The 21,711-nt window shown below is 35.9% G+C and overlaps 1 protein-coding gene across 3 annotated transcripts in view; it reads left to right on the forward strand.

The window, feature by feature from the left end:
• AIMP1 (aminoacyl tRNA synthetase complex interacting multifunctional protein 1) overlaps positions 1-21,711 on the forward strand; it is a 31,915-nt gene that overhangs the window by 3,529 nt on the left and 6,675 nt on the right. Inside the window, exons 1-6 of one of the 3 annotated variants that reach the window (XM_009273569.2) lie at positions 6,992-7,011; positions 8,416-8,549; positions 9,288-9,401; positions 11,745-11,861; positions 14,606-14,817; positions 20,438-20,606. In XM_009273569.2, coding sequence (XP_009271844.1) covers positions 7,010-7,011; positions 8,416-8,549; positions 9,288-9,401; positions 11,745-11,861; positions 14,606-14,817; positions 20,438-20,606 — 748 coding nt within the window. In that variant the 5' untranslated portion in view covers positions 6,992-7,009. Of the gene's footprint in view, positions 1-6,991; positions 7,012-8,415; positions 8,550-9,287; positions 9,402-11,702; positions 11,862-14,605; positions 14,818-20,437; positions 20,607-21,711 lie in introns of those variants that run through there. The other 2 variants (XM_019470580.1, XM_009273568.1) reach the window with 2 other exon arrangements.

Consider the following 21,711-nt stretch of genomic DNA (forward strand, 5'->3'; position numbering starts at 1 on the left):
GTGGGTGAGAGCTACTTTTTTTTTTTTTTTTTTTTTTAATTCAGTGATAACCACTGGATACACTGGTTTGGAAAATTAAGCTTTTATAAATTTAAAAAAAACCAACCCACAACCCTGTTAATTTTTGATGTAAGCTTTCTGTTCCAAAGAATTGGATGTATTTTGGGTTTAGAAACCTGTGTTTAAGGTCAAAGAAACAAGGTAGCATGTTGTGGGTGTTGCATCTTTTCCATCATGGGATTTATGTGAGAATTCCTTCTGCACGTGGTGATCGTTTACCATAAGATTCTGATAGTACTATTAACATATTAATGCAGCAGGATCCAAAAGATATAGACTGCTGAAAAAATACATAAGGCTGTCCAATTGTTTTGGCATATGAGCTGCTACTTAAATTTCAGACTGCACTATAAAGCACAACCAGATGAATCTCTACTGAACTTCCAGGGGACCTGGCAGATGTAGTGGGTGTGTAACCTGTTGAGGCTTAAGTCAAGCAGTGCAAAGAAGTTGCTTTTCTTGAGCTGTGTTGTGAGCCATCCGTGTCTATTGAACTACTGGGCAGCCTTCTCAGATTAATAAATTAAGTTACATATAACTTTGTATACAGTCTTTGTTACTGAAAATTTTTCGTAGCTCTGAAGGCAAAAAGTTTGTTAAAAAACAACATCCAAATCGCTTGACTTCTGTCTTAACCTGGACAGAACTCCTTGTAGTCATGTCTCTGCTTTGTTTCGTCCTTGGGGTGTCTGCTCAGAGGTGGGAAAGAGTACAAAGTTAATTCCAAATTGGACCAAGACAAACATTAGTAGAAATTCTCCCTAAATACAAATTTAGCACCAGCTTACAGCCAGGATGTGAATGAAATTGCAAGTACTCTTAACTTACCTTAACCTTTTGAATGTTGCAGCTATAGTGTGTTAAGATATGATGCAGTTAATTAATAAGTTGTGGCATCTGCTAAATCTTGAAATGCAAACTTGAACAAAATACTAAAATAATTTTTACTTCTGACTGTTCAGTTTCTAATGATCTCAACCATACAGATCCAAGAGATCCATTTTAATTCAAATTAAGCCTGTCATAATACTCTTAAAATAAAAATTTCATGCTTCTACCTTTATTTGTTCTAACATATACCTGTCTTACTTCATTCATTGCTTCTCATAGGTTTGATTTTTGACTGTCTCATTAATGCTGTGACTTGCTTGTGACTTTGGTACATCGTTCCCTTTCAAGACAGACTTGTCTTCATATTTAAAAATAATATTTACTGAGTAACTTCTGTTGCCTCAAAATTGGTACCAGTGGATGGGCCTTTTTTTGTGCAATATTCCATCACATTTTTAAAAAATCTCTTTCATGCTGCAGTATTTTTCAGTATGAAAAAGTCTGGTTGTGTGTGTTTTTACTATTTACAGCCCTTTAAAATAGGGAAGGATAGACTCTTAGGACTACTAAAAGACCTGTCTGCAGCTGGGATTGAGCCTGATTTATCTGGCAGCCAGAAGGGTTGAACTGTAGTCTCCAGAGCTAGCAAATCATTCCTTAGGGCTGGCATTGCTTCTTGGATGGACTGTGTTAGACATGTTAGTTGTTTGGAAATCTGCAAAGCAATTATTCTGACTCTCTTAGTGCAAAAGATGTGAGTTGAAATAACATATGGCAGAAATGTACAACTTTGCCTAATAATTTGCTGCTTGGCATATCGCTTTCAATACTGACTATACAGGAGTTTATAGTTTATGAATACTTTAAAAATTCTATTTAATTGCTCAAAAAAAAAAAATATTGGGCTATTCAAATGTTTAAAGCCCCAGTTATAGCAATTACTTGTTTGGGGAGAATGAGGAAGATAGAATTCTTACGTCTTTTTGAAATTACAAGTCTGCAAAACTGTATTGCCATACCTTACAATACCTTCTTACATTTTAGACTGTAATTCCATTTTGCTCATATTAAAAAGAGCGTTCTTTCTTTAGCAAAATACAAGGATAAAATTTAAAATTTCATTTGATCTTTTATAGTGCCACATTTCTAGTACCTGGTAGGGGGTCACTTATCTAGTACTGAGAGTCAAAAATGAGGTTCCGTGATGATTTATTTGCTAATAATTTCTAGATTTTGATTTTTTACACTGCAATTTATCAACATTGCTCAAAATCTTGACAAAAAATACAGTGGTTTTTGGTGTGTTTTTGTTTGTTTTTGTTTTGTTCTTTAAATTGTGCTATCATTGCTAGTTGTTGCTTTTCAAGTATTTACCATTGTTCTGCCAAAAATATTTTGGTAGTTCTCCTTTGCTGTATGCGGAGAAGGACCTAGGTGAGGGTCTATATTTTGATCATTTACACATATTTGCTTAGGGCCTTAAACCATATTTTTAGTTGTGTATACTTACTTTGACAATGTGAGATTCAAGAAACCTATGTTCTTCCTTTACAGAGCTAACAATATACTTAATTGTGAAAGACAGATGATGAGCTGATAGTTAAATCTTAACTGATATGCGCCTGTCTTTTCAATGTGGATGAAATGATATCTAAGTGTAATGGGGTGCACTATGTCTTTTTGCTCTATTATAACAAGGAAACTAGGGCTTTGATTGTGATTAAGTAGTCTCAAGCAATGCAAAAGTTGTGTCTAATATCTAAGATACTTCTGGTTTCTTTCTCAGCATTCAACTGTTGCTTACTGATACCTTAGCGTACTTGTATATGGGTTTCAAAGGCACGTTTTTTGAAACCTGTTTTTGAACAGCTTCATGTTTTCCTTTGTTTTGCCATTGAGGAATTATATTTTTCCACAGATAAAACTGTGGAAAACCTGTGTTTCCAATAAGTAAATCTGATTCTTCTCTGTCTTTTGAAGCCTAGAAACATTTAATCTTTTAGAATTGCATTTCCTGAGAAGGAATATTTGGGTGTAAGTCATGATTGCATTTTACAATGTGTAACAGGTATAAAACCAGTGAAAGACCCAACCTTTTGTAGTAGTGAAAGGTAAGTGCATGAAACTTCGTGAACATCGCTGATTTCCAAAATGTCCTAGCAATAGAATTACATTGCTGCAAATTTGTAACTAAATGTTATAGACCATTGCCTCCCTAATGACAAATTGAGAGCTGCTGCTGATCTTCTGTGAACATTAGAGTGAAGTAGGGAGATGATGAAGTTAAAACTAAGATTTGATCTCAAAACTAATTAGTTGTGTAGCTCTCCTCATTTATTTTTTTAATCGTTTAAATTTTCATAGTTTTGAAAACTAAACCTTAAGTTTTTCTACCAAAAATGTGAAATCAAATCAGATATTGTAAATCTTAGCCGAAGATTTTTATGGCATCAGGTCTAGAATACTTTATGAGAAGTTAGGAGAAACCTGTAAGAGAAAATTGATTTTTAAAGCATGAATCTCAATTCCCTGAGACAGGAGAAGATGGGACAAGTTACAACAATTTCCTAGTTGCACTGATACTTTGGTTTAGCAAAAGATAACATAGTTCCACTCTTCTTTTTTTTTTTTTCTTTCTGTTTTGATCTGCTCACTAGTGTTCCTTACTTTGCAGAATAGAAGGGTGTGATGTGAGATTCTTAAATCTGATTCACTGTGTCCTGACAGTTCATAGAAGTGCAAAGCATAGGAAAGCAGAGTCTGGCAAACAGCTGGCACGTTTTGTTATATTTATGGGTTTTTGTAAGATTGTCTGCCAGAAATGACCATACTCAAAAAAGATGCTCAGATAGAAGTCTTTGAACACACTTCTTGCAGAAACAAAGTGATTGTTGATACGTTCTATCTTTAACAGAAGGTAGAATACTTTGCTATAAAGTTGGACACAATAAAGCGTCTTGAGACATCTCATGGAAGAATAAAAGGAGTTTAATTTGAGAGTTGCTTGAGACTTAATACCAAAAGCTTAGGAAGAGGAATTGCCATTAAATATTTTTCTGTAGTTTAAACTAATGAACTTTATTTAGCATTGGAGAAATTACCTTTGTGTTGTCGATGACTTTTAGAATAAGGCTGATCCCACTGGTTCTGCTTCATAATGACAAACTTTTAATTTGAACAGAGCATCTCAACTGAAAAGGAGACATGTCTTTTTGCAGACTTTTATTTCCTCCTGTAGTGGCTCCTTGCCTGGTCTTAGGTCTTGGTTGGCAGCTATTCATAAACATGGCATTCTCTGTAAGGCATATGTTTATGCTGTCTGGGCCATCTTGTGATTGCTATCTGCTCTTTACTAAAGATCAGTAGGATTGGCTTTGCTGTAGAAATACTTGATTCCTGTGAAGTATTTTGCTAGCACAAAGCAAAGAGCAATGATGGGTCAGAGCAAAGCAGCTGTGCAATGAAGAATGCTGCCCAGGTGTGGTAAGCTGTGAAAGTTTACCCTCTTACTGTGGAGGAGTTAGTGTATATGTGGGAGAGGAAGAGAGGAGAAGCAGGCAGTTGTGGTGATTTTGTTTCCTTTTACATCATTTGAGACAAAATTTGGCAACTTCTTGTCTCAACACATGCCCAGGGTGACCAAGTGAAATGCACATAGCATTTGGTTGTATTGTGTTAAGGCCTGTGAGAAAGAATGAGAACAAGAAATAAGATGCGTGTCACCTAAGAGAGCAGCATAAAATTTGACTGAATTGAAAATGCTGAAATAAAGCTGCATCACTGTGATAGATGTACTCGATGTATACATGGAGAACATGTAGATCTGTAGGCAGTAAGTCTTACTAAGCAGCCTGCAGGTTAGATCTCGTACAGTTAGTAATCTTATTTTGTGTGTTGACATTAACAAAAGCATTGCAAGAAGAAGCTGAGAACTTCGCAATACTGAGCTTTTTTAAATCTCCAGCTGGAAAAAGGAATGCTTAGAGCTAATTATTTTAGGTTTTGGGAATCAGTTGGCTTCCAATTTCTGTTTTTTTGTTAAATGATTGCTTTTCCAATAGTGAAAAGTAAGTGGTTCCATGTTCAGACTATGGATAGATTCCAAAAACAGTTTTTAGAGTTTAAGTTTTAAATCTTGTCATTAATTTTGTGGGGGTTTTGGCTTTTTCTTGCTTTTAAAAACAGAGAATATCGAAGAGTAAGCTACAACAAGATTTATGTTTTTAGCATCTTCTTGGTGTGTTCATTTTTTGATCTGGATATATTCTAAGGTCTAGGCCAATGTTGATAAACCAGTATTTGTAAAACATGTTGAAATTTGGGGGTAATTTGTACAATATGAGAAGTCTTGATTTATTATAGAAAGTTCGCCACTTTGGGGACCCTTCCACATTACATGTTCTTGAGAAACATAGTAGAATAATGCCTGTTTTCTCCTGTGAGGGTACTGCAGCTATTTAGAAGACTGCAGGAGGCAGTGCTTTCTGTTTTTTTTTGTTTTTTGTTTTTTTTTTTTAAAAAGATAGGCAACTCTTAATCAGCAAGTAGAATGATGAGAAATCAAACAACTTTTATGTGTTGATACGTAACTTCATGAATAACTGCAGGACTTGAGTCTTTTACTTGAAGATTGAGTTCCATTATAGTGGAGCGAGTGGGTTTTGGAGCAGTTCTGAACGTCTTGCAGGTTACAAAGTAGTCCTCAGAGGTCTGAGATGAAACAGTTTCCCTCAGCTGAGCAACCAGGTAACTTCAGGAGGTTACCCTTTTCAGAAGGTCTGAATACAGCTACTCCTTACTTGTTTTTCAGAACTATTTTTTGTTTGAAGGGAAAGCAGCTTGTTAGGCACAATTGTATGAAGTGACTTTACTTTCAGTTGGTCTCTGGAACATTTTCTGCAAAACAGGTCAGAATGTATCTGTAATAAGATATGATTCTGTTTTTTAAGCTATATTATTCCTGGTTTTCTTTCCTATTTTTAGTTTGTGTATCACCAATAGGAGTTGGTTGTTTGAGGTTTGGGGTTTTTTTTTGTGTGTGTGTGTAGTGGAGGGGTGTCAGGGTAGTAGAGGGGAAAGGTCAAAAAAAATCATCGACTGTAACCTTTGTTGCAGTGCTAATGTTTTTAATGTGTTTTGTGTTTTATAATAGAGGGTGGATCTTAATTTTTTTTTTTTTTTTAATATGCCCTTTTTAGATACAGTTTTATCACTCTGCTGTATGGGTTCCTGTGCCCGTGCAGCAGTTCGTTTCAGCCTGTTAGCTCTCTATATTAGTATTGGAAATACCTATTCCTTTGTGTTATTGTTATAACACTAGGTTTACAGAAATTTATTTGACAAGTGGGAAAATGTCTACCCATTGTAATCATGTAACTTCGTTTCCAGATCTTCAGTTCATTAACCAACTTGGTTAAAACCTATAAAATGTACCAATTCTATTCACTTTGAAGTTTTAGTAGCATTTCTGTTGTTGTTGGCAAAGTTTCCACTGTTAGTATTGTGTTTCCCTGAGAGAACATGTAGCTTGCAAGAAATCTTACTGGTATGCAGACAATAATACCCCAGGCTTTTTATTATGCTGTGTTGTGCCATAATAGTTTTATGACTATTTCCATTTGACATCTAAATCAGTAACTTATTGGAATCGCTGTTTTCCTTTTTAAAACCCTCTGTTTTCAGACTGCACATGAAAACAAAATTATTTTCTTATTAGCAGGGATTAATATTAAAATTACTTTCGTTGTCCTGGAAAGATGATTTTACTGCTCTTCTCTCCACGAGAGTTTCTTTCTTTTAAAAGAAAAATCTGTTGTGGATGAGTGGAAGGTATGATGGCAGTAAATACTCTTACATCTTTAAGCAAAGCGGTGTGTGTAAAACAGACTTTGATTGCATTAGGTTGCAAAGAAGGCAAGATGTTCATTCATCACTTCTGCAGGAGTAATATACCCCATGCATCATCTGACTACTGTATCCCTCTCTGGCTTTGTGAATTTTACTTTGAGAACTTTTAATTACCCTATTCCTGATTCATTGTCTTTTGCCGCCTTTTTTTTTTTTTAAGATATATAGCTGTGTAGAATTGAGTTCTTTGTAATAGAAGATCAGATATCAAATGTAAGTTGATACTGAGAGTGCAGCAAAGGTTCTATGTTGACACTGGCATGAGTGTGATTGTATCTGTTCACCTTCCAGTTATTTCTAAACCTGTTTTGTCTTCAGCATGGCTTTTGTTGCAAATCCCAACAGAGAATATTCGTACGTTAAAAACAGATTTAGGTCATAGTGTCAGAATAATATTGCAAAAAAATGGGAAGTTTTCTGCCCATGTGGTATGAGAAAAGGCATTTTGGGGCTCTGATATAGTTGAGGAGCCAATGCATGCATCTGGATCGCCATTTTCTTACCAGTTCTTTGTTGCAGCTGATGGGCAAATTCACAGGAATTAGATCACCGTTGCTTGTGAAAATCTGCAAGGCGTCTTTCCTTCCCACCTATAATCAGTTTTCTTTCTTGATTTACAGATGAGGCAGCTGTTAGTACCGATTCTTTCTTCATCTAGATACTGAGTGGGAGGGTAAAAGCACTATCTGCTGCAGATACGAGTGACTGTAACTGTATTTCATCATTCTGTTGTTACTATTTGAGCTTTTATGGTTAGACACAAATGTTGCAGAGAAGGAAGTAGGCCAAATTTAGTAGCTTTCAAAGGGCTGTACACAAGGCATAGCTAGTTTCTGGAACATTAGAGAAACCCAGTAAAACGAGTTGAACGTCCTAAAAGAAGGTTAGACAGCATTTATTTGTGCTCTTGCCTTTACTGGTCTTCTGAGTTTCCTGCTTCTTTAGTTTGTTACCTGGGTGCCTGGCCTTCCATTTCAGTGGAAACAAGACAATCTAAATCAGTGCTAAAATAACTCTGAAGGTGTAAACCTGCAGTAAAAGTTGTACTAATCCGAGATGAGTAAAAATACTGATGAATTCTGCTTAAAAGTAAAATAACAGTAAATTCTTAATGTATGCACAACCACAATGTATGAAGTATTCAGTATATTCTAAATAAATTTATTAGAAAAGTTCGGAAATTTTTGTGGGATGTTTCTATTTTCTTAGTCTCAATAAAATTCTGCATATGCTTAATAAATTTTTTAGCTAAAAAACAGGATACAGGGTTCTCCTGTCCAACCTTTCCCTCTTATTTCCTTTTTTTCCCAATTTATTCGGACCTTTCTTTCTGAGAAGGTGGAATTTTTTCTGTTTCATGAAGGAAGAACATGTTTTCTGCAGCTGGGAAGAAAAGTAGCTTTTCTTCCAAAATACTGGAAAGCAGGTATCAAACATCAGATTCCATTTAGCATTGCTTTTTGTTTGGGCTTTGCATTAGGAGGTGGGAGCCCAGCTTATTCACTTAGCAAATTTTCTTGTTCAGCAACTGATTTTAGAACTGCTTCATGTGGTAAGAGATGGTAGTGTTATTATGTTAAGAAGTCATTAATTTTAGACTGTCTGTTGTTTGTCTAGGTTTTTAGGCCGTTTCTTGGTAAAGATGGCAGCCAACAATGCAGTGCTGAACAGACTGGAGCAGAAGGGTGCAGAGGCCGATCAAGTTATTGAATACCTCAAGCAACAAGTTGCTCTGCTCAAGGAGAAAGCTAGTAAGGAATAATCTATCTTATGATAAACTTATTAACCAGATGGTTAACATTAAATGCTCATAGGAAAAAATGAGAACATGGACAACTTCATTGGTGCCGTCAGCCTTTTAAGTGTGTTTCAAGTTCTCCAAGATAAAGCTTGTAATAGTAGCACCGCTTCACTGTCTTGTGGTTTGTGGGTTTTTTTTGAAGCTGCTTATTCTGAAATAAGAAAGGCATGAATGAGGAAGGATTTATGACACAAACAGATTATGGAAATTTGGTAGGACACAATTCTGTATGGGGGGAGAAAGGGAGTCAGGAAGAATGGGAGACTATGCATTTGCCTGAATGCGTTACTGCTTTTTCACCACTATGGGATTCTCTCAAGCGTATCATACCTTCAACTTTGATATTTTGTACATATCGGTATCCGTGAATTAAGGTGCTCCATATTACAAACATGTTAAAGCTTTTTCAAATAGGTTTCTTGGAATTTTTTCTTGTGAGTCTATTTAGGGGACTGAGAAGCTAGTATATTGAGAGGCAACTTGAGTACGTAAGTATTGTAAAAAAAATGGCTATTTCAACAAAAACAGGATTCAAAAATATTTCTGATGATACAGTCCTTGAAAGTTTCCACTTTTTTGGTGTTTGGCTCACCATGTTTCACTTTGCTCTGAAAACAAAACCTCTGTTTGCCAAATGATGAATGCTGATTATTGAAACCTGTCATTTTTAATATAGTGTCAACTTTAGTCTTGCAGGCATCTCTCCGAGAAGAGAAGAAGCTCCGTGTGGAAAATGCTAAACTGAAGAAAGAAATTGAAGGGCTGAAACAGGAGCTGATTCAGGCAGAAATTCGAAATGGAGGTGGGGGGAAAAAGTCCTATCTTCATACAACATAGTTTTGATCATATTTTGTGCTAACAAGATCTCTCTTAATTCTTCTTGATTTTTATCTTTCTGTATGTGACTTTATTGCATTTCGTAGAAATTCTGGATTTTCCTAGGTTCCATGCCTATGACAGGTTACTTAATTCTAACATTTTAGTAAGCTGCAAGCCTAACGGGTACATATGCAAATCTTAATCAGACATGGAACTGGTTCTTTGTATGTTTTTGTACCGTGCCTTCCATAATAAGCCCCGAATTTGACTGATGACAATGACTCCTTATAATACCTTAGAAGTTGCTGAATGTCTAACACTTCTTGATACTCTGAGTATTTAATCTAGCATGACTGAAAAATCCCTGTGAAAATCAAGCCATAGATCAAAGTACAGATGGGCAGTGACTTATTAGAAAATCTGTGGTAACGTAGAATTAGAAACAACGTGTTCTGAATTTTTGATTCCATGCTTTAGTAAGATTAGCCTTTCATTGCACTGTTTTTCTTTCTTTGCACTCCCCTGCATAGCTCTGTTCAGCTCGCACCATCATTATAAAATTCATATTAAAAAAGAAAGCAGAAAAAACAAAACTGAAGTGTTTCACATCCAGTGTGTCATCTTTAAAATTATTTCCAAAGAAAGCCTCTTCTGCCCTCAACAGCTATTACTATTTTCACCCATGCTGTCAGTATTATAAATTGGGTGAGATAGTATCCAGTGTAGCCAGATGCTAGCATTCAACCATACTGAATGTTTTACTGGTAAAACAACACATTCAGTCTTCAAAAAGACTAGCATTTTATAAATGCAGATAATTCTTTTTCTCCTTTGGGCATGAATAAAGCCCTTTTATGTACCAAACCATTTTGTATTTCTCCATTGTCTGTTAGTTTGCAGCAATTCTTGATGGGTATAGGATATTTCACAGAATCTCTGTTATGCTTGAGAGAGAAGTCTCAAGGTATATGATTTTTTCCAAGGTGGGAAAGGACTAGAAAATCAATATTTGGTTTGACATGCATCTTCCTTTATTTAGCTGGTTTATCTAAAAGGCAGTAGGGCTAAATTCAGATCTTTTCTTTTGAAGTAAATTAGCGTATGGTAGCTTTGACAGTGTAAGTAGTTGAGCACAGAAATTAGATGGACACAGAACATCGAAAATATCACTTGAGATATTTTTTCAAAAATCAGAGAAACAAAAAGTCTTTCTACAACTAGCAAGCCAAACAGCAAGCATGTGGTTGTTGGTACAACAAATCTCAGATTCAAATGTCTTTTAAAAATTGTTTATAAGAACATGATTCGTGCAAATCACTTCAGTGTTGAAGAGAGCAGGTATCAACAAACACAGTGCAGTTCTTCAGGAAAGTAATAAATGTCTCAAGTATAAAAAGAAGCATGTATGCAGAATGGGGAACTGTATAATAGTGACACTAGAAGGATTTGTCAAACAGTAATTAGTCATAAAACAGCCCAGGTTGAAAGGGACCTTGAAAGATCAGCTGGTCTAACCTTTCATGGGAAAGGGACCCTAGATGTTACTGTCTAGCACGCTAATGATGCTTACCCGGTACAATGATTTGGTAAAAAGCCTTAATGAGATTATTGAGCAGAATATAGAAGGGAGGTATTCATATACTTTCATCTGGTAAGATTGATAGTGAGATGATGTCCAGAATTCTGTATTAGCAGTTTAAAAAGAAATATGAAGGTAATGTGGAGAATTTAGTGAAGGGAAGGGAGGAACCAACACTTCATTTTAGGGCTGCAGGTAATTTCTTAGAATGTGATTATTCAGGCTCAGTTTCTTTAATTAATCAGAAAAAAGAGTTGAGGAATGATCTGACTACGATATAAAAATGATTTTATGCATAGCAAATTACAGAATAGTCTCCAGTATGACGAGAGCTAGTAGCTAGAAACTGAAACTAGACAAACACAAATGAGAAATAAGGAGTTAGTAGCAAAGATAACTAGATGTTGAAACAAACTACAAAAAGAGGTGATGTTTGCTTATATGTTCTCTTGTATTTAGCACATTTTCCCATTTAAAAAATATGTTGTGAAAGGCATTGTTCTTAACTGATCAGAATAATCTTGTATAGATTGAGTTCTGAAATGTGTTTTGTAATGTTGTGCTTCACTACTCAGCAGTTGTGGTTTAGGTATTTTGAGCAGAATTTTCAGTTCTCTCTGCTTTTTCATTTATATTGGAAACTTAAAATGTTATAGTGTTAAAAATTCTGGTACCCCTACTAACTTTTGTGGGTTTGATTTTTAGTAAAACAGATTGCAGTTCCTCCTGGTACAACCGTTTCTACAGCTTCGTTTTCAGATGATGTTCCACAACCTACAGCAGTCGCATCATCTCCTGGTTCCAAAGATCAAATTAAAGGTGAAGATGAAGAAAAGAAAAAGAAGGAAAAAGTAGAAAAGAAAGGTACTTCAGTTTTCTTAGCTGTGATAGACAGTTAAGGTATTTCAGTTATGCAAGTGCTTTTACATCATTTTGGGCACAGAAAAAAAGTCTTACAGCCACAGCAGGAAGTCATGTGCTAGCTCTTAAAAAATCTTGGAAGTACTTGAAGTTAGTGAAGGCCATCAAGTAAGCTACAGATTCTTACTTAAACAGGATACATGCCAAATTTCTTTTCATGTGACTGAACTCCCTTATTTAAAAAAAACCCACAACAAAAAAACCACTGGTGAAATTGTGTGGCTAAGAGGAAGTACTGGGTAAAGGACATAGGCAGATAGCATAAGCTGGTTTTGGCATCAGGGAGGCAATGTAGAAGCAGGGTATGTAGGTTTCCTTAACACCTTTCCTCCTGTTTTTCTTTTTTAGCTGTCTGTATTGACTTCTGTTTAACAAACTCTCTTAATAGAAGAAAAGATGTGTCTGTTAAACTTACACAGAAGTACAAGTGTCTATCTTGTAACTTAAACTCCTGTTTTACAATCATTCTCTTATGCAAATTATTATTAATTTGCTATGAATTTATTTGCACAGCTTTTCAGAGTTTGGATATTATGCTGATAGAGCACTGTACCTCTTTTATTTTTCTGGTGAGCTGTACTCAGGCTTATAAGCTTCTTCATATTTTTTGGTGTGCTGCAGCCTTTGACACATCAATATTCCACAGAGCTGTAAATATAAAAGCAGAGACCACATGTCATATCAGGCAATTAACTGTTTTCTTCAAGTATTCAGTGGCTACAGAGCAAGTATTCAGTTGGTAAGGAAAAATAAAACTTGTATTGTATTTTCCCTCATCTTATATAAGTAGCTTAAATTTAGAAAGCAATCTATTTCACTTTTTCCTTCCAGTGACTGTATTTGGAAAAAGGTGAAATATAGCATGAACATTAAGTGGAAGCCCTGAACAGGCTATTTCTGTGGAGTTCAACATCGGTATAGTATTTAACAATCAAAGTAACCAATCTGTAAAATGTGTTTTTTAGTCTTGAAATTGATGAAATTAGGTGACAGAAAGCAAAAGGATTTGAGATATTCCCTATCTCATCTGTTTCCTCTCTGGTTATTCCCATATTCTTAGTTCCACTTCTTGCAAACTTCATCTGTGAGGCTCCTCTGGATATTGATTCTGGGCTGACTCCCACACTGGCCAGAGGAGTGCAGTTCTCTCCTTAGCCTGCAGCATTGAAACGGATGTTTTCTGTGCATCTGAACATATGCTGTGTACAGACATCCTTTGCTATGTTCTCTTTTCCTTCTTTGGTGACAGACTTCATTTCTCTAAAGTGAAATAAATAGGGTGCTAGAAGTTGATTTTTTTTTTTTTTTTTGGCTCCAGGCCATTGTAGAGAAATGTCATGAAGTGGAGAACAGTGAGGAATGATACCAAGCATAAAGATGGCAGGTCTTTGAAATGATCTTAGGTATTAAATATTAACTGTTTTGATGGTATTTTTTCAGTTTCTCTTCAATTATTGTATGTATGACTGGTTTTATTAATCTAATTCTAATTAATAAAACCCAGTCATAAACTCTAGAGCTTTTTATTCATCCTATATGAACTGAAATATTTTTTAAGAGCTATTGCTTATGTTAAAAAAAATACTGCCTTTTTATTATTGAATGTATTATTTAATGTCAACCCTGTACTAGAGCAATGATAAATCAATCAAATTGCGCGCTGTGTCCACTTTTCCTTTTTTGCTCCCTAAAGAAGGGAGTTTAGCTTACATTAATATGTAAGCTATCTGGGATGAAAGAATAACAGAGTATGCTTATTTTAAGTAAGCACTTCTTAGACACTTCGTAATCCCCCAGAGATTATAGTTGTTAAACAAATCTTCAATGTCTTTTAAACAGGACAGCCTTATATACAAACTGGGTGTAACTTGCTCATCTCGAAACAAGTATCTTCCCCAGAGAATAGTTGTTAAACAAATCTTCAATGTCTTTTAAACAGGACAGCCTTATATACAAACTGGGTGTAACTTGCTCATCTCGAAACAAGTATCTAAATAAGCAGCTGAGTATGGGGAGCGTTGCTTCACTGCTGTTTTATACTTTACAGTATGCATGGGTGATGATAAACCCTTGCATTGCCATGGGATAAAGACTCCGCATCAATGGAACCTCATAAGCCATGAGCATTTTCACACACTAGTATATGTGGGAAGTGAAGAATGTTAGCTAAGGTCATCTTGAAGGGTTGCTTTGCAACTGTAACAGTGTAGTTGCAGTGACTTGGCATTGTCCACAGTCAGGAGCTGTTAAGCAGTAGTAACCTGATAACTGGTGATTGTCTAGTTTCCCTTTGCTGGTGAAACACCATGGCAAGACTTACTGGTAATTGCTAATTGTTTAAACAGTACTATCAGGCTTATTGATGTGGCCTTTGGCAGAGTGTATATGTCACTTACATGTGCGTTAGCTACACTTAAAGTTCAGCATGACTTCACTTTACAAACAAGAAAACACCTCTGTCCTAAGGTGGTAATTACTTGGAGTAACAGTCTAAATTGGAGCGTGTATGATGATTGTCCACTGGAAACTAGTAATAGAGGTGCTAACTCTTTACTCTTCATCTATGCTTTATACTGGATTTACACTTATTTCTGAGATTGTAGCTCGCTTTTCCCTTGCAATAGTCATATACATTATTTATGCTTTTTTAAAAATGTTTATTTCATGAGCTAAACTTTCTTTAATAGGTGAAAAGAAGGAGAAGAAACAGCAGCCAGCTGCTGGAAGTAGTGATGCAAAATCTGTAGATGTTTCTCATCTGGATCTTCGTGTTGGCTGCATTATTACTGCCAAAAAGCATCCGGATGCAGACACTCTGTATGTTGAAGAAGTGGATGTTGGTGAAGCAAGCCCAAGGACTGTTGTCAGCGGTTTAGTGAAACATGTTCCTCTGGAGCAGGTATTGACAAAATTATTTACTGATAGCTTTTCCTTTCCTAAAATATCTTAAGACCTTCATCTGTTTATAGGGTGTGTTTTCATTATGCTAAAAGATTTTTACAGTCATGAAAGCAAAAACAGAATGCAAATGGAAGTAACGCTTAATAACATTTGCCAGCAAATGGAGAAATACCCTTACCCCAAATCAGTTCCTTTCTGCTTGCAGTGCTTCTATCCTGGGATCTTATTCTGACTCCTCTGTGATGCCATTGGTACACAGTGGACTCCTAAACCAAACAGATGTGACTCTCCCTTTAGGTTTCCTAGTGTGTAGTAGAGAACCCATAATAACTTTTTTGCTGTCATCCAAACTTTTGAAACCTTTGCCTTCCAACTCTCTTTATAGCCCGTTGGAGTGTTTGGCATGGAGTCAAGCAAAGAGCATGTAAATTTAACTTAGCTGGCAGTGAGTGGCTTAAACAACAGCAGGATACAAAATACATATTTTTACTTCCTTGTCCAGAATAGTGTCTGCCTCTACGCTTTTTTAGCTGATACACTTCTGTGTTTGACATGCATGGTTTATGTATGTCTTGGGAACAACCTGAGATTTCAGGATTACACTTTCCCCTCACACCTCTTCTAGAGGGTTAGCGGAAGGGCGGAATTGACTGAAGGCTGCTTCTAAATTCAAATACAAGCTTGGCAATTAAAGCAATGTCGTATAGAGCAACTGCAAAACGGGTCGTGAAGGAATTGATCTTAGTGTGGAAAAGCTACATTTTCTCAAATGCCTTTTCAATCCCTATTCATGCCCTGTCCCCATGGTAAGACTGCAAATGTAGGAAGCAATTAAAATTGTGATTGTTTTTATGATACAGAAAGTTATTGAACTGAAAAAAATGACTGAATACAATTACTGTTCTGCACTGATTACCTGATAGTGTCCGGTTACTGGATTTGCAGTGGGGAAAAATTCAAATTGCTCATTTTTAGCAGTCCGCTCTCAAGAAAGCATGTAGAAAAAACATCTTAAAAACCTTTCTAAGTAAACTTGCGAACATGAAGTGTACAGAATGCAATGGAAGTAACAGTCTTTTCTCTTTAACCTGCTTTCTGTCTGCAAAAAATAATCCAAAGTACTCATTAACAGAGAATTAATGTTATTATTTCTCATGCAAAATATGCAAAAGAACTTGCATGTTCTTTGGGAACAGTTAGTTTGTGTGTCTGGTTTTGGTTTTGGCAAGTCTCTATTGGACAGTAAATTCTTAGGGGCAAGCTTCCATCTTTCTGTGTTTTTTTTGAAGTGTTCAAAAATGTGAAGGCCTAGCATGTGACCTCTGCCATATATTTAAATAAAAATGTATACATCAGATCAAGTACTATAGACATAATTCACCAAAAATTCAGCTATTTATGGTTGCAGTGTTTGATGTGGTAATTTAGCAGTGTTTGAGGCTGTAGTATTTGTATAATCCGATTTTACTCTTAGTTAGGAAGCACAATGTGTATCTTCGTTAACATTTCAGTATGCAGTGCAAGTTATTTATGGGTGTGAAAACTTCTTGCATGCCCACTTTATATGTGGTACATTGTGTTTTTGTGCACCACTGATGGTGGTGAAGCCAAGTCAGAAGTTGCACCCTCAAGTATCATGTATCGGTAGATACATGTGTCATCAGTAATAGGGATATAGTACTGAAGCATGAGGTGGACCATACCAATGCTGAGCTCTTTCAGCAGCAGCTGGGGACAATTGGAGAACATTCTGAAATGTCAGCAGGAATTGACAGCTTTTCTGTCACTGCATTTGGCTTTTTGAAGTGGATCTCTGTGTGCTCCTAGCATCAATACCTGTCTCAGGCAATCATTCTTGAAATTCAGACAATTCTCAGGTGTCGCTTTTTTAACCTCCTGAAATCCCCTTTAGCCTAAGAGATCCTCATGTCAGTGATCAGAAGTGAAGGACAAGAATGCAGGGCATGTATCTTAAACTTAGCAAGAAGAGAAGAGGCCACCATCAGCCTCCAGAAACATTATCCTACAACCATTCTTTGTGAGACGAGGCATTACAGCTGTACCTGTTACGAACTATACAGTCTCATTTTTGTAGCAGAAACTCTTTCTTTCTGCTTAGATGGCTTAATCTTCTTTCTTTCTAGATCATTGTTTAAGGGTTAGTGTCGTCCACCCAGGAATTGGCAAATGGTACTGGAATTTATATTTCTTTTTCTTAGATAGAATGGTAATTATATTCTTTATACATATTCTTAGTCTTCTAATTTCCTTTGTCTAGTCTGCAGAGAAAACATGTTTCTATAAATCATAGAGAGCAGTGACTACAGCATGACTGTAAACTTATTGACGCATTCTGTGTAATATAAGACACCTTTCCGAAAGCAAACCAGTTTTTGCCTTTGCTTTTATAGCATTATGCTTCAAGGCTATATTAAATGCTATAATGTTTCTTTTCAGATATGAAACAAATAGAAATATCTATGTAACCACGCTTGTGACTTGTAAATTATGTTTGCTGGCAACCTTAAGATCCAGACAAGCATGTAATAAATTGAGGAGGGCTTTTTGTTGCTGTTGGCATTGCAACTCACTGTGGTTTTAAAGCAATCAGTGTCTTGGTTTTAACTCATATTCACTAGCCATTGCAGTCTGTCACGGTATCTGATTTTGAGATATAGAGGGATAGTTAGTTGATAATGTATATAGACAGGTAACTTCAAGGTAATACAGGTTATACAATGTTATACAGGTAACTTCAAGGATTACCTAAGAAAAAGCGCGATGTAACACTTGTGCTTCAAGGATAAGGTCTTGTTTCTTCTGTATGGTAAACTTCAGGATTAACTTTTCCTCATTTTAGTTTCTTTGCTTTATTTCTTGCCCTCTCCCCCCCCGCCGCTTCATTCTACCAGCATGTTGGGAAAATTCATTGTTTTATTCTGAATGTGAAGTAGCTGTGTGTCCAGCCATAGAAACTGTAACAACTAACATTTTTGCTGAAACTAAATCAGTTTCTCACTAGTTGAGTTGTCAGTTTTGAAGTTCCTGGATTTCTGAAACAGAAGGATTGGCTCTCTGGAAGGCCAGTGGAGGTTGTTACTGTTTCAAGGAGATAACATTTGAATTTCCTTTGCTTATTCTCAGCTCATTTATGTATCAAACGCCTCCTGAGATGCCAAAGCCTTATTAGTTCCCTGTAGACATAGACTCGCTTCTGTTTGTGTCCTTTTAAGTGTGGAGATTTGCCTTATTGTTCTTAACCAGAATTTGCTTTACTGGATAATATATCACATATATAACACATATGCAGAAGGAAACATACACTTACTGTCTATCTGTGTCACCTTCAGCTGCTTTTCAGTAACACCCTGTATTTCTGATAGAACTTTTCACGTACTGGGAAAGGGAGTCAGGTTTCTTCCTTTTTTTCTTTTTTTCTTTCTTTTTTTTTTTTTTTTTATTTCTGCCCACTCTTATCTATCTATCTATCTGTCGGGAAACTCCCCAATTTATTTTTACAGTTACTTTTGAAAAAATTAGATTGTTTCTTTTGTTCCTCTAATTTATGGGGTTACAGAGAGTGGCCATCAATAGAATTACTGGATCTGACCCTTTGTAGCTGACACATTTCAGGGTTTTATTTATCATTTACTGTAAAAAGATCTCATAAGAGCTATGCAGATAGAATGATACCCGACCATCAGATTCCTTGATGGTTTGTAAACAATCTTTTTTGCACTTATTATGCATGAATATAGAGGGTTCACTATTGTAACTGAAGCCCTGTTTTCTGGAAACGTTACGGTAAGTCCCTTCTATAAAAATTAGCACAACCAGTTTAAAAAAAAATACAAACACTGCTAAAAACTTGCATTATTAGGAAGCATTTATTTAGGTCTAGTTTCTTTTTTTTTGCTATACTTAGGGAATTGTCATTTATCTGAAGACAGTTTAAAAATTGAGCTACTTAAAATAAAAAGAAAAAAAAATCCCTTGAAATAGTAATGTTCTGGTTTTGGCTGACCATCTTGGGGTGGGTTTTTCTTTTTGTTTTGTAAAAATATTTATTTAACCTTGTGAGTCGTCTTACCATTCATTTGTGACATCAATGCACATATCTAAGTATTAGAGCAGTTTTTCAAAAGCATTTGAAGATACTTCCTATTAAAAGTGATGGAATAATGTGTATGTTTGAAATGTTGATAAATAATTCTTAATTTTATAATAGTAATCAACTTCTTATACAGAAATCTCATGCAATATATACATAAACATTTGGGCCACTGTGATTGGTGAGAAAGGAATGATGTGTTGCTAGTTTGGTTTGCTTTTGTGTTAGTTTGATGATGATCTCCATTTCTGTATTAATGCAGTCTGGTTTTGTCAATTGTATAATCTGTAATAAAAAAGCAATGCTCTGAAGTCTAGAATTTTTTCCAGTTAGTCAAAACTAAAGTTGAGTACCAACTGCAGAAATCTTGTTTCTTTTATTCTGTATATCCATTTGCTAATTGTTATTCAGTGCTAGATAATGCCTACAACTTGCATTTTAGTCACTGACATCTTACAGCCATTTCTTGTGTTTTGGGCGATTTATATCCATAGCAATAACTTAAGACATTTTCAGTCAATGGGCTGCCTTAAAACTTCTGCCAGATCAACTTTTCATTATAACTGCTTCATTTTAGAGTTTCATATTTTTGCTTTTTAAAATGTTCTACTTGGAAAATATGTAGTATTCAGAATACTTGATCAGAAGAATTTTATTAAGTATTAATCCTGCAGTTTTGTTTAAAGTTTATATTGTAATGCACAAAGACTGAAATCTAGAAATATGGATATATACATATGTGCACTTAGGAGTATGAGAATTAAGGCTTCCTTACTTTCTGTCTCTATCTTAAGAATTCTCTTAAGAGTTCTGGGTTTAATTTTTATTCAGTTTGAAAGTGTGGTTTGTTTTTTTTTAGGCTAAAGTGTGGCCCTAACAAAGTATGTTTTCTCTGGTTTACGGTTTACTAGTTTTACAGTTTTGCTCTAACATATTGCATGCAGTGCACAGTATATACAGCCATTTTCAGTGGGTAAAAAAAATTCAAAGCATTTGGGTTAAATAAGATAAAATTTAAGATTCAAGTGAGCTAATTATGTAAAAACACCTTTATGCTTCCAGTACACAGTTTGAAATTTTTATCTATGAGCTAGCCTAATTTGTAGAGTGCGTTTTTTTGTTTTTATTATTATTATTAAATGGAAATTGTTTGGTTAATAGTGCTATATTGAAAGTGGACTGAAGTGAGTGATCTCAAAGGAGTAAAGGTGGAACACGGGTGAAATGCATTGCCTGTTTTTGGGATTTCTGAATTGCACATTTTGTATTTCCATAAGTGTTTCATAATTCAGCATTTACTCCATTATTCACTGGCCAACTCTTAAGTGGTTTAAATGTTATTTGTTACTGGTGTGCAGGCATTAAAATTGTGCATCTGTTGCTGTATGCTTCTCTCGTCCATGTTAAGGTCTCTTCATTATTTCATTATAACAAAAGAATTGCAATTAGAGTCCCCAAAAGCATATGGCATTTAAGTACTCACATCCTTCTGTCTTCCTCCCCCAAGATGCAGAATCGGATGGCAATACTACTCTGTAACTTGAAGCCTGCAAAGATGAGAGGAGTAATATCTCAAGCAATGGTGATGTGTGCCAGCTCCCCAGAAAAAGTGGAAATTCTGGCTCCCCCACCTGGGGCAGTACCTGGGGATAGAATCACTTTTGAAGGTTTTCCTGGTAAGTAAGTATTTGGGAAATTGGATGAAATAAGTATGCCAAGGTGACCTCAGTGTTGAAGCAGATAAAACAGTATTTTAAAGTTGGCTGCATTTTTTTGTTGAAATTTTCTGAATTAGTTATATTCAAACTTTTTGATTATTAGCATGCTAAGGTTGTGTAAATAAAGGATTGAAAATACTTAACTACCTGCCAAAAATTGGAAAGTACAGGGAAATAACTGTAACTTGAAAAAGTTGTATAGTACTTTGATATAAAATTACCCACTTTCTTTAAGTCTCAATAAGTGTCCTGCTTTCGGCTGGGATAGAGTTTATTTTTTTTCCTAGTAGCTGGCATAGTGCTGTGTTTTGGATTTAGGATGAGAATAATGTGGTACGGCCCTGCCAGCGAGAGGCTGGGAGGGGGCACAGCCAGGACAGCTGACCCAAACTGGCCAAAGGGACATTCCATACCATGTGACATCATACATAAACTGGGGGAAAGCTGCCTGGGGGCTGGGGGGGGACTGGCTGGGTATTGGTTGGTGGGTGGTGAGCAATTGCATCATGCATCACTTGCTTTATGTATTCTTTTTAATTATTATTTTATTTTATTTCAATTATTAAACTGTCTTCATCTCAACCCATGAGTTTTCTCACTTTTACTCCTCCGATTCTGTCCCCCATCCCACGGGGGGGGCAGTGAGCGAGTGGCTGTGTGGTGCTCAGTCACTGGCTGGGGTTAAACCATGACAATAAGTATTTCTGCTTTTGAAATTTATGGACAAACATATTTGCACTTTGCAAGTTACAATAAGAAAATGTAAAGCATCTTTCCCAGTGTCTCAGTGTAAGCGGTGAAGTAATAAGTTCCTGATTCCAGCTCCTCACACTAATTAAAGTGTCAGAACTTGAGGTAGGCTTTTTTTTTTTTTGAAGAAGTGATGGAGAAGATTGGAGGGGGTGGAAATCTCATATTTATGAGAGGAACCTGTGATATTCAAAACACCAGGGGCTTTTTGTTTGTTTGTCTGGGAGGAAATGACTTTTTGGGTCTCCAAAGACAGATACTGGATTTCTTCCCACTTAATTAAATCAATAAATCCACCTTTTTTTCAGAATAT

Source organism: Aptenodytes forsteri, unplaced genomic scaffold (genome assembly GCF_000699145.1).
Source record: "Aptenodytes forsteri isolate BGI_AS27 unplaced genomic scaffold, ASM69914v1 Scaffold93, whole genome shotgun sequence".
Taxonomy (NCBI): Eukaryota; Metazoa; Chordata; class Aves; order Sphenisciformes; family Spheniscidae; genus Aptenodytes; species Aptenodytes forsteri.